At 34.1% G+C, this 14,041-nt stretch overlaps 1 protein-coding gene across 1 annotated transcript in view; it reads left to right on the top strand.

The window, feature by feature from the left end:
• Positions 1-874: 874 nt before the first annotated feature.
• Positions 875-14,041, top strand: part of LOC149808341 (pecanex-like protein 4) — a 65,294-nt gene continuing 52,127 nt past the window's right edge. Inside the window, exons 1-2 of the mRNA XM_089975897.1 lie at positions 875-962; positions 9,173-10,031. Coding sequence (XP_089832023.1) covers positions 9,334-10,031 — 698 coding nt within the window. The 5' untranslated portion in view covers positions 875-962; positions 9,173-9,333. The remainder of the gene's footprint in view (positions 963-9,172; positions 10,032-14,041) is intronic.

The following is a 14,041-nucleotide window of genomic DNA, read 5'->3' as shown; positions in this document are numbered from 1 at the left end:
AAAGAAGAGTTTGAGCGGCTTGACAACAATTGGATGAAAATCCAAAACAAGTTCCGAGCCATGGGTCACCCGGACTGGATGCCGGAAACAGAAAAGAAGAAGAAAGGAATGATGGAAAAAATAAGAGGATGGTGGAAGAAGTTAAGGAGTTAGAAGCAGAAGAAGAAGAAAAACCCAAAGGCCCTTTTCAGGGCCACGCATATTTCTCGAAAAGAGAATGATTTTTCAATTGCCTACCCTTTTTTTAAAAATAATTTTAAAAAAAAAAATAAAAAAATCCCATGTTCAATTCCCCTTGTACGTAAAGTGACCCACGATTTATCGCCATGTTAATTCCCCTTGTACGTAATCTGACCCACGATTTTTCGCCATGTTAAATTTCGATTGTACGTAATCTGACCCGGGGGGGGGGGTCTGTAATGCTAATTCCCATTGTACGTAATGTATCCCTTATTACTACTATAGTCTCGTGCGGTAACTCATGGTGTCACCCCCATGAACCTCCTTTCTGCACAAAAATTAAAAAATTGTATAAACAGTAATTTTGGTGTCACCCGTTGCGGTCAGCACCCACGCCCGCCCCCCCCCCCCCCCCCCCATGAGGTCACTGACTGGCCATTATTTACCGGGCATTTTTAAGCCGGTCCTTTTCCGTACCGATTCTTTCTGACCCATTGCCGTTTACTGTATTTTGCCCCAGCGCTTAATTCGTACTTTTCACTTATAAACATTCTTTTGCGTCAAACAAGTCATATATATAAATTTACTTTAATAAATAAAATAAAGTTTTCTGTACTAAAACTAATTTGGAGTAGTTGATTAAGTACGAATTTCTTTTGTACCACTGGCTCTGCATTTATCCTTCACAGTGCATCACGTGATCAAGCTGTGTGGAAATATTTGTTAACGTCTTGAAAGCTGATGAGAAATATTTGTCGCATGCACGTGTTTATCGTCACTGGGTACGTTTTACGCATCTTAATTGAGTGAACATGTTATTTAATACCATTTGTGATGAAATATTCCCAACATAACCAATAGTGTATACCGTAGTAACACACTGATTTCATGGTTACACGCACTGAGGTCTCACGGGCTCGTTAAAAACGAGTTACCGTCATTAGATGTAGCTAAAAGAATTCGTTTCTTGAATTAAGTATGTCAACACCATTTAAATTGGATAGAGCGCAACACATCTTATATACATGCTAAACAGGAAACGAGAGACCAAATTTTCAGAAATAACTATCTCACACTTAGTCCTACCTGTAAGACCTTGACGCTGATATTTATGTTTTGTTTGTCAGGGTCTTACTGCCTAACTAACAGCGCTGTGTAGTGTGTTTTGATGTTGACTAACATCGTAACGAAAGTCAAATTTTCAGGAATATCTCACACAACTGGCAATTAAATAACGGCGCTTTTCTGCAAGTAAAGTCATAATGTTTTAGTCAGACTTTACTTACTCTGATGTCTTTTCTCTAATAAATTAAAATTCTCACAAAAGAAGTGGACCTGTTTTCAAGTTTTTGTTGGCCTACATTTCAGTTGATTGGAAAGCTGGGAATGCCAAATTCGGGTTAAGTTGAAATATTATTCTTTAATGAAACGAATAAAAATATATTATGCCTATTGGAACTGTAAAGCAACGTTTTGTTTTGTTCAAGAAACATATCTGCCACATGAACCTACTTTAGCATACTTTGGCATACCTTGGCTACTGTTGCATTGCAGCAAATTCAAATGTATGTCAAGGGAACATGAAAATGTGTCCATTTGCTAATGTCATATTTTCATTCCGCCAGGATAAAGACAGCACAGTAAGTATATTAATTACATGTAAATTAGTGGAAGTGTGTCAATGTATGCTGCCAAAATGTATGAGATATTCCTGAAACTTTGATTAATCGTTCCAGTGTCAATGACATCAGAACACACTATACAAGGCCGTTATTTGGATAGTAAGACATAGCACTAAAACAAAACTAATATGTGCTATGTCTTACATTGTAATACTATCTCAGACTTGGCAGCCCATATTGATGTTTGTCACCAAATTAAAGTCATATTACTTTAGTTGGTCTTAACTTACAATGATGCCTTTTATCTAACAAATTGGAATTCTGTCACAAGCAAATGGACATGGAGAATATGCTACAAAATGCTGTTATTTGGGCAGGAAGACATCGACCCCAGAACATCAGTATCAGGGTAGACATCTTGCATTGTGTAGTACAATTCACATGGGTCATTTGGGCATTCAACACCGAATACTTTAGTAATTGTTGTCATTTTGTAGGATTTGATTCTACATTTAAGTGGCATGTATTCACTTCATTTGGATTTGTATACATCCATATTCCTATTGGAAGGTCATTATTTAAAAGCCCCGATAGGCGCATGCATCAAAATCAATGTTTAAGTACATTTTTGGATGAAATGAACTTAAAGGTATGATCCAGTACAATCAGGATTGAATGTCGCATGCACAGATGTCAAAATGAAAGCTACTCATTTTGAGAAAAAAATTCATACTACCCTCGATTGTGTTGATTTCACTTAACACGTTCTTAATTTGATCCAAGTTTTGTACATGGATACCACTGTAAAAGTCCATAGCGATAGATAATTTGCGTCTGGAAGTTTCTTGGTGTCTGTTAAGGTAGAGCATTCAGTAATCAGGATTTAATGGTTTAATGGACTTTGGCAAAAGAAAATTAGTGCTAAATTTTAAAAGAACAATTTATATTAAATTTAAAATGAGTAAATGTGCATACAAGACCCATGTGACTTGTACTATAGTAGATGCTGCCATGATCTATGGAAGTGTTAATTTGTTTTTTAAGGAGTGATCAGCTTTCCTATATGGCCATAATGTAGTTGCCTCCCTTTGATTCCTTTGCAGCATGAAACATGGACTCTTCCACAACTTTTGACGGACATCGCAGATTACATGTACACAGACCAATGTTTTTAAGCATGTATCAGATGAATGGTATTATGCTGTATGTCAATGTGAATTATGTGTAAATCTTTCATGCACAAAACAAATTTGGTAACTTTAGCTACATTTTGAGATGCTGACATGATAATTCAGTAAGCAACAGACTAGGATATTATTTGCAGTGCTGTGCGGAACAAACTATAACAATGTCCGCAGAATCATAAATCAATTTCAAGTCATGGAATTTCTTAAAACTTGAAAAGTTTTGGAAATGGAGTCTAAAAACTTGATAACTGCTAATTTCATAGAATGCCAAGCTCCAATTAAAAGAACTTGTTTCGAATATGACACAATTGCAATCAATAATTCAAGATACTTTGGTTCTTGAGTTTTGTGAAATGGCCCTGGACAAGTTTTGAAAAAGTCATGAAATTTGTTTTTATCAAGACCCCATAACCCTGGTGTTAATTAAGTCATTGTTTGGACAATAATATGTTACATCCAGTTTAGCAAATCAACGCATTAATCCAGTAGTAGCGAATCACATGCTCAAAAGTAAAAGTCATACAGGTTATGTAGGCATACTGTACCAATTATTTCAGTTTTAGGTGTATTTTTGAGAACTTGTTTATACATATCTTTAAATAACAGTTCAGTTTATCTTGCAGCTTCTTAATAAATATTTCTTGTGAGATCACAATATAACTGCATCTAGAATTTCATGTAACAGATCCAGTGTTGACGTATGTGGAAATATTTAGACAAGGCAAAATATAAGGTGTGATCTTTATAAACCAGATTGAATGTAATGCATGTTAATGTCACAATGAAAGTGTTATATATTGGAACAAATTTGTACTACCTCGGTCCACAATGATGTCACAAGGAAAGTGCTATGTATTGGAAAAAATATGTACTATCTCCTTCACTTAAAATGATTACACCTGAAGTCTGCATATGTTGACTTTGTCTAGATCTTGGCTGTCAATGTAAAAGTCAATCGATAGTTTTCATCGTAACATTTTGTGATGATTGCTAAGGTGCATATCACTGAACAATCAAGAATTAACAGACTTTGCTAATTAGTTTCAAATTTTCAAACAATTTATACTTTGCTTAAGATCAGTAAAGATGCCTACATGACCACTGTTGATACAGGACACTGTACTCATGTACATGGTATCACTGAACCAGTTATGATGAAAATATTTTAGTTCCAATGTTGAAAAACAAGAAAAATACATTTTATTTGATGTTTTCTTTTTATTCATTATAGTAGTTGTAGAAAAATCTATTGCCTGGAACAACTAAAAATGAATGGCTGGCAACTTTTCTCCAATATGAAAGCCTGATCTGGAACTAAGAATTATGTGTAAAAAATGATGACATTAAAAATTATAATGAAATTTTATATGTCATGTATTTTCTGGTGACAAACATTTGATTATTATATTTGTCCTTAAATGAGTGTTGAATGGTTATTAATGGTAAGAATCCAATGATAAGAATGGTTTGACTCAATAGGCATCAGCTACTAATTACCTGATTAAGTAGTAATAGTGAATACTTCCATTCCCACAGGAGATATCCTAATAGAAACAAAACTCGCAGATGTTCATCTTTATGATCACATAACATATGATGGCATTTTCTTTCATCTTTGGCTTGAATGCTTATCATCTATGATATTATTTCTCTTTGTTTTAAACAATTAGACCAGTCACAGTTATTTTAGCATAATGTAGTATACTGGCTCGCTGGGAGATAGCTACTGTTTAGACAAAACTCATGCAGAAAGTTGCACAGTATGGCAGTTTTGACTTGGTATTAATAGTGTTGGATTTACAACGACATGAACTGCAATGGCATAAACTCATACAAACAAAAAATGTGGACAAGTTCTCTTCGTATGTGGCTAAATTGCAAGAAAGCTCATGGACAACAAGACAAATAATGGAAATTTTTATACATGTATATTATCTTTAATTTGTAATTGGAATGAATTAGCATGTCTTCTGTTATTACACTGAATGGTGATAATCTCAAAAGAATTTACTGTGTAGAGTTCGTAACATTTTCATTAGCTGGACTAGTTAATATTTTATATGTAATTTGGTTGTATAATTCAATTGTTCTTATTTTTATGGATTTTTTTACAATACAATCTCAGGTCTCTGATAATTAATGTGACCAATGAAACCAGAAACTGATTTATAGTGCAGTGGATAAATAAATCTTAATTCTTTCTGTTTAGATTTCTACTTGAGAAATTTTCTTCTCATAAAGCATTGTGAAATTATAGACATATGTATAGAGACATATAAACATGCAAATTAATAAAAGTGATACAAATAAATGAAAAGGGAAAAACAATAATTGTTCCTCGCAAAAAATAGAAGATGTATTTTTAATAGACACAAATGTTTTGACACAAAGTTTTGAAAATGACAAGGAGAAATATACTCACAGTTATGCACACACGCACGCACGCACATAAATATATAAAATGAAGCAGGCAGCTAAGTTGCTAACAAATGTAGACTGTAACTTAGGACTTTTGAAATGCTCTCTTGACTCAGTTGAGTAACTCTGTGGCAAGTTCCAGATGAAATGTATACCATGCAGGTGTTTATATCCAATGCATCAAGAAAACAAACTTTTTTTCACACTCACAGGTAATTGTTTTAATTGGTGACTGACCATTAACACTTTCCACCTACAAGTTATCATTTGTTGTCACTGCTAGATTTCCTCAAGTTTTCATTTAGTGATGACATATCAGTTTGTGTTTCAAAACTTTAAACATCAGTGTGTAAAGAACAATTAGTGTTTAAAAAAAGAATTTGTGAAAGCACTTTCTAAATATATTTATTGAAGGTTTTAAGTGTTGTACTTGCATTTGTTTCCTTTGTGAAATCAGTCTGAAATGGTAAGAGAACAAGTCAGGGAATACTAATAGCAGACATCGCTGTGTCTTGGAAGTACCTCTTCATCAGACTTTCTGTTTTCGTAATTCACTGCACATAAATCAAGGAAAGTATTGAAAGGAAAGTCTTAATATTATGCAGTGGAAGATTTTGGATCAGAAACGTGAGACAATGCTATATTGTGACATTTAAAATGACCAGAAGAAAGCAGTGAAGTTAATACATGTAATATCTGACCAATGCACCATGTTATTATGAGTGTGGAAAAATGTTATAAGCATTAATTTACAAATCTGTCTATGGATTATTGTACTAAAGCTAGAAAGTGAATGGTCATGTTATGAAAATGTACCATATTTGCATTTTGCTATGTGCAGATTCAGTTGGAAAGAAGGATCTAGTTCATTCATATACCCACTTTATTGCTTCAATTCATCATTGGTGAATAAATATGGTCATATTATATTAACAGCAATGAAATTAAATGTCAATGTTTGGATATTATTAAATGGTCTCTTACTTAAAGTTTATATGCCGTTGATCCCTAAACCATGCATTTTGGTGATATGATTTTGCATGAGCACTTTAGAAATTATGTATTATAATTAATTCTAATTGATATATATATATATATATATATATATATATATATATATATATATATATATATATATATATATATAGATATATATGGATTACATTCTTGTAATTACAGATAAGTATAAATAGTTAATCAGCTGCCATTAGAACATGCATTTTAATTTGTTCACTTGTAATTTTTTTTACTGATTCACATTTAATTTTGAATTAAGTCCCTTGACATGTAGTTGTAAAGTTATGTGTACACATCAGTAACATCAATGACCACTGTGTTTTTTAATGGACAAACTGAAAGCTTGGTGTGAAGACACCTGTGTATGTGGTCTTGTGTACATGTTATAGGAGATGTTTCACAGTAGTTTACAAGTTATCAGGTGCCAGTTTCTAGTGAATTTTTTAAACTAAAGAAATATTTAAAAAAGTATTTTAATTGGGAGTAGATTAATTATTTGTATATATTTATAATTACAGTATTGTTATCTAGGTAGTCCTGTCAGTTAAATTTAATTACATTGTATAGTTTCTACTTTTCATTTTTAAGTCATGTGGCCAAAATATATTGCATAATATCTCTCTACAATATAACACACTTTCAAGTATGAATATACTGCAGGGGTTACTTAGTGTACCACTTTTTTCCAGATTAAATACAAAATGAACGAGCACATGCCACCAGTAAAGAGCATAACACTGTTAAAATCAAGAATGTTGGCTGCGCTTCACATGCCAAGCAGTACCCTGATATACTGCATACAGATATGATTTTTATTTTGTTTCCTTCATTTCACTCAGAAAATAGGTTAGATATAGACAAGTAAAATGCAGAAGAATGTTCATGCCAAATTGAAATACATAATTTTCCATAATGTAAATAATTCAAAGTGTGATTATATCGATTGATTTTAGATTTCAACTTTCCATTCTGTCTGGTGTATATTTAGAATTCTCTATAATTAATTCTTTATACCTTGATTTCTTTCATAGGAATCTGGAATGATAGATAGATGAGAATTAATTACTAGGTCGTCATGCATATAACACTGATTTAGTAGCATCATTTTTTGGTGACGTGTGCTTAGTCGTGAGGGAATATGGGCTCATGTGCATGCAACGCGATGGGTTCTATTTACCCGCGGACCTGGGTTTGAATGACCATAGAGTATAAATTAATAATTGTCAAAACTGTATGGTAGTATTATTTGTATTAAATATTAATTCTGCCTGCTATTATCAAGCATTCTTCTATAGAATCCAGGGATAGCACTTTCCGTTCTGTCTGGTGTATATTTATAATTCTCTATAACTAATTCATCAATAAGTGCTGGGACAAAAATAATTCAATGAATTAGATTTTTCAAGATTAAAAATATATCTAATTCTAAAGAAGAAAGGATGAAACAAATCAAATGTGTTCACTGTATCCTCCACACTTTTAATGGCTTTTGAAAGTGTAGCTAAGACAGGTTCTGTTTGGTAAATTGGAATTCTCATTTGATTATTACATTTTCTTTTAGTGGCTTGCAGATTAAAGATGTGTTTCTAAAAAGTGTATTCCTTTTTTATTCTTTTCTCATGCATATTTTTAGTTTACTTACACTATTTTTAAAGCTGTGATATTTGTATTTAAAAACTCATAGGTTAATAAAATATGCAAGTCAACAGTATTGTAGTTATCCATGTATAGCATGCACCTCAACAACAAACACCACAGACCCAGATCTTCCATTTTGTAATGCACCAAAGCATAAATCAGGGTCAGTGCTGTTCATTCATCTTAAGGCAGATAAGCATAGAACATGATCTGCCAGCACATTAAGTGTTTTTTCCAGGAAGCACAACTGTGTGACCCCCCCCCCATGTAATGAATTTCCCCTTAATATTGACACAGTGCACACAAATTTCACATTGGATTTGGCATGAGTGTACCGAATCCGATGCCATTTATTAATAATAACAACCCAATCTAAATTATTAATAATAACCTGATATCATTTATTAATAATAACAACCCAATCTAATTTATTAATAATAACCCGATATCATTTATTAATAATAAAAGTGATCAGTGTGAAAATGTAAGTGCTTGGCTTCTGCATCAGCCACCATAATCAAATGCAAACCTTACTTTTTGCATTTGATCTTTTCACTGATTATCTAATTATAAATTTTTTTCAAGCTGCACTTGGTGAGATTGTACATGTGCAGACATGACGTATTCTGTATTTCATGGAAACGTCTTTGCTGTTATGCAGTGCCAGTGTCATAACACAATCTATGCCACTGTGCTGAACATGAAGATTACGAAAGTTCTGTAAGTGTATCATTATTCATTGAAATTTATTTATTACCTGTTGTTGTTACATACTGTAAGAGCTTTATTCATATATACTGTTCTTATATAAAGCTTTCCTACCACCATAAAACATAATATCTACACCAACCACCCCTTTCAGAAATGTGCGAAAACTAAAGAAAAATCACTACACAGTATGCAGTAGTAGATCTGAGTGTATACTTTGATTAGATGTACATTATACGACCATAAATCAAGTCATAAATAAATTTTAGATTTTCTGCCAGTTGCTTTTTGAAATGAAATGAATGAAAGTACTTCATATTATTAGTTTTTCTCAGCATCCTTACTTGTACTGGAAATGTTTTATTTTAGTGCCAATTAGAAATTCTCACATTTCTGTTTCAGGCTTTCACATCAAAATGCATCAGCAGGATCCTGGTTAAGAAAGACCCAACTCTTCATTTAGAACCAGTGACATCATGGTGACCAAGTAACTTCATAAGAAAAAATGACATAGCTACAAAGGTTTCATTATTTCCAATTTCCAGAAACATACAGCCTTCATCATGGGAAACGGAGTGCCATTGTTGAATGAATATAAGCAGGAATTCTTTGCCATAAGATTTCCACAGACCATTCTGGGTGGTCTAAAGATGAAGATAGGATATGATGCCCCTGCATATGTTTACATTAATCAGCTGATTCTTTTCTTTATCCCATTCATTGTCGGGGGTATGTTCACTCTGTTGGTTGAGTTGAAAGCCCTGGAAGATTACATCGCAGTGTATGTGTATGGTGGTCTTATGGCAGTGTTTGTGCTCATTACCCAGATCACATCATCCATGGTGCAGGACAAACAAGGAATTGAAATGCCACTTATAAGAAAAAAGAAAAACCTTCTTGCTGAAGAAGATGAAGTGGATTTTATCTCATGCTGTGATTCAGAAACTTTAAAATTTGTTGTTCCACCAAAAAAGTATAAAATTAATATAGTGTTTCATGCTCTTATAGCTGGACCATTATGTGGACTGGCCTTTTGGTATTTGTTGCCCTCAACACTGAATAAACTTTATTATTATAACATAGGGGCTACAGTTGTCTTATTTATATTTGGTTGGATAACAGTCATTATTGGACACTATCCGCTAACTGTTGCTTCCCCTCCAGAGACTGCCACCTACAGAACAACCAATTTCTTAGAGTTGTCTGCTCTTATGAGACCTTTCTACATATACTTGTTTATTGCCATTGATCTGCTACACAGGTGAGTGCCTTTTAACTATCAATATCTTAATACCAGTACTTATAATTTCATTTGATTCCTGAAAGTCCTTATTCATGGAAAAGAAGAGCTTTTGGGATAGCCTGTCATTCTTTGTCTGTTATCTGTCCATAACCACAAGTTTGTTATCACTACTTCTCTTAAAATACTTGAAAGATTTGCCATGAAACTTGCACACATACATTTATACGGTCTAGTTGGTCCTAGTGAAAATGGTGCCATATTGATATCCAATATGGCCATCAGAGTGGCCATCTTAAAAAAATTGTTATTGCACTCCTGAATGAATGGTCATGTCAGCATGGGGTTTTCACTAGAAGACTTTTTCTGATTTCTAGTTGATCCTCAATAAAAATGGTGCTGATCTGAAAGCCAATATGGCCACTATCTTAGCCATTACAAGATTTTACTAAAATACTTTATCTGATGCACATTGTTCCTAAAAGAAAATGGGGCCAGTTTAGATTGCAATATCATTGTCATGGTTGCAATCTTAAAAATCTGGTTTATGCTATTTCTTTTAGATGGCTGGTCTTATCAACTAGAGTTTTCATTGGAACATGTTTTATAATGCCTATTTTGGTCCTGAATGAAATAGGTGGCTGATCTGACATCTAACGTGGCCTCCAGAGCTGCATCTTGAAAATTTTGTTATCACTCCTTCTTCCGGATGGATGACCATATTGACATGGGCTTTTCATGAAAAAAAATTCTATGATGTCTAGTTGGTCCTAAAAGAATATTGTGCTGGTTTGACATCCAATATGGCCACCATGGCAGCCATCTTAAATATGTTGCTATTGCTACTCTTCCTGAACAGAAGGTCATATCGACTTGGGCTTTTCTCCAGAAGAATTTTAATTTATAGTTGGTCCTTAAATGAAAATGGTTCTGCTCTGATATCAGGCATGGCTTTGATGACAGCCATCTTGAAAATTTGTTGCTACTTGTTTGAGATAGTTGATTATATCTGCATGGGTTTTCATGCAAATACTTCTTAGAATGTTTAGCTGGTCCTAAATGAAAACAGTGCCAGTCTGGCATCAAGCATGGCTGCCATAGCAGTTGTCTTGACAATCTTGTTATTGCTTTGCTAAAACTCTTGAACATCAAGTTACATTAGCATATGTTACTTACCAGAAGAACATCCAATATGTTGGTCACCATAGTGGTCATCTTGAAAATCGTACTGCTACTGTTCTGGAATGGATGGTGTATCAACATAGGAATTTTACCAGAAAACTATCTAGTTGGTCTTAAATGAAATTAGAACTGATCTCATATCCAGTATGGATGCCATGACAGCCATCTTGAAAATCTTGTTATTGCCACTCCTCCAGATAAGGTCATTGCGACCTACATATTACATGGTACTAGCTTATGTTAAGTTGTTCACATTTATTTCATAACCACATCATTTCCTTTATCTCCTATAAAATACTGTTATACCTGGCATTGTGAAACTAGGCAAGAAGTTACTATGTGGTGAGTGCTACACCTTCATCTTAAAACTAGGTTACATTGACCCATACTTCACATTTGACTTACTTTAGTTAAATTTGATGTTTACTATTCAGGCTTTAATTATTAAACTTGATGATTGTATACATATCTCTTTGTACTACACAGATGACAAACAGAGGTCTCAGAAACACTTAATCACGCATATTTGGACACCAGTGTTTTATCTGGGATGCAGAAAGTCACTTCGACGGGAGTCCTCCGTATGCATGTAATAGGTGGGTGGCAAAATTCAAAGACTTGCCAGTCCTGCTATAGACCTTTTTCAATAAGTCGAATTTGGGTTTTTCCACTCCAATATTTAACACATGCGCAATCATTGTAGGGCAACCTTTAAGCGATTGTCATTAACATAGTGTATGTTTGTGAAGAAAGTTTCAAACAAATTTGTAAGGGTCTGTACACCTTCACAGAAATAGTGTGTTTAAAAATTGTGAGTGAATAGTTAAGTAATCTGCCTAAAACAGAAAAGTAGATATGAGCACATAAAGCATCAGAGAGGACCAGGGCAGCGGACAGGATTTGTAGGCCCTAGGAAAAATTATCCAGTAGGCCCTAATGAATCACAAATTGAAACAAAGGTTGACCCCCTGACCATTGTGGTCCCCCGTTATTTGTCCTACCCTGTTTACAGTCCTGGATAGGACTTACAAATTGGGATGATCAATTTCTGAAAGGAAAGGGGTGGGTGGACAATTCTTCTGTGTGACCAGAATTACAATTTGTACAAATCTACGTGTATTTAGATGACTCAAGACTATATACTTGCAAAAGCATGAGGACTTACAAATCTCTTTGTTGCATATAATTAATTTCATTGTGGATGGATGCATACAGGTGAATACAGCATTATCAATGCCAGCGTAATTAGATCCCAAGCCCAATCCAAGAAGCCACACGAGTTACACATAGCTGATAGTACTGTTGCAACCGGCCGTTGCATATGTATCGCAGGATGAGTTAACTCATCATTATTATCCATATTTGTTCAAGGAGTTAGCATACTTAGGAGAGAGAGAAGAGAGAGTCAATTCCTTAGCCAATCCAATGTATCATATGCAGTTTTGGGATTCACATTCATTCCCATTTAATTTATTATCTAAATGGCAAATCTTTGAGGTATCTGTATAATATATGATGTGCCGCCTTTGGTATTCTTTGTTTGCTGCTAATTAGACACGTTTATTTTCAGATTATTCGGTACCATGCAGTCATAAGGGGGGTGGGGGAGAGTTAAGATGAGAGTCACGATGCAGTAACATAAGGCAATAGATACTCATTTATTGTTAAAAATACTTGATGAAAACGTACAGTTCAGCTCTTATACTTGTGGGCTGGCATATTACAGTATACTACTGTATGCAGCAACCTATAATGACAAATGTTCTATTCCTGTAGGAAGTGTAGGTCATTCAAGTTGCCCTATGTCAAATGTGCATGACTGTACCGGATGCAGCTGTGGGATAGGTTTGGCCAGCTAAAAAAAAGTATCAGAAAATAATCTGTTGCCACCTGCTTAGTGGGAAAATGTGTTGATCAATTGGCTGTGCTGATATTTAGAATTTAGTAGCAGAAACCCCACCTTGATGTACATTTTACCATTATAAGAGGACATCAAAAGAACATGATGTGGTAGCTGGGCTGCAAGTTCAAAGGCTTTGACTCTCAACTGGGTGGGAAAATGTATTGATATTTACAATGACAAAATTCAGTGGCTGAAAGACCTCCTGATGTACACATTGCTATTATAGAGTACATAAAAAAGAACATGATTCTTAAGTTGAGAGCAGAATGAGACAGAAAATATACCTTTATTTTGTATATTTGTACCGTTAGGTTGTCGAGTAGAATGTGTTCCGTAGAACTTGTTTGGGTTTGATCCCTTTATTTTTCGTACATGGTCAGTAATACAAAATGATAATTATTTATTTTACACAGAATTTTTTGTACACTGAAATTAATAATTAATTTTTCATGTAAAAAAAATTACATGAAATACGGTAGTCATTTATAAGGATACATCAAATAAACAACTTTAGGTTTCATTATTGTGTTCATTTCTGAGTGTAACGGAATAAGCAGTGCACGTGACCTCGGAATCAAGACATGTTGAGACTTAGACAGAACGTCATTAGCAAATTTAGAAATGCATTTTGGAGTTAAACCGCAAACTGATGAAGATTGTAATGAGATTCAGAAGGGTGCTAAAGTTGCTAGAACTGATAGTCCAAGTGTAAGAAAGTGTGTGATGCCTAGCTTAGTGCTTGGAATAAGACCTTCCTTGGATTGACAAAATTCAGTCTCACTCTGATGGACAAACATGAACTATGTCATTCTTATAAAGAATGTAGAACTTAAACTTAATAGCAACCAATAGTTCTTCTAATTTGCCTAGTTTTCTTGGAGGGGACTGGAACTTTTGCTGGTGGGACTATTATTTTTACCAAAATGGGAGTCCTGGACTCCTAGTT

This window comes from Sinohyriopsis cumingii, chromosome 1 (genome assembly GCF_028554795.1).
Source record: "Sinohyriopsis cumingii isolate HCF-2022 chromosome 1, ASM2855479v2, whole genome shotgun sequence".
NCBI lineage: Eukaryota > Metazoa > Mollusca > Bivalvia > Unionida > Unionidae > Sinohyriopsis > Sinohyriopsis cumingii.
This window is presented reverse-complemented; position numbering and strand designations above follow the sequence as displayed.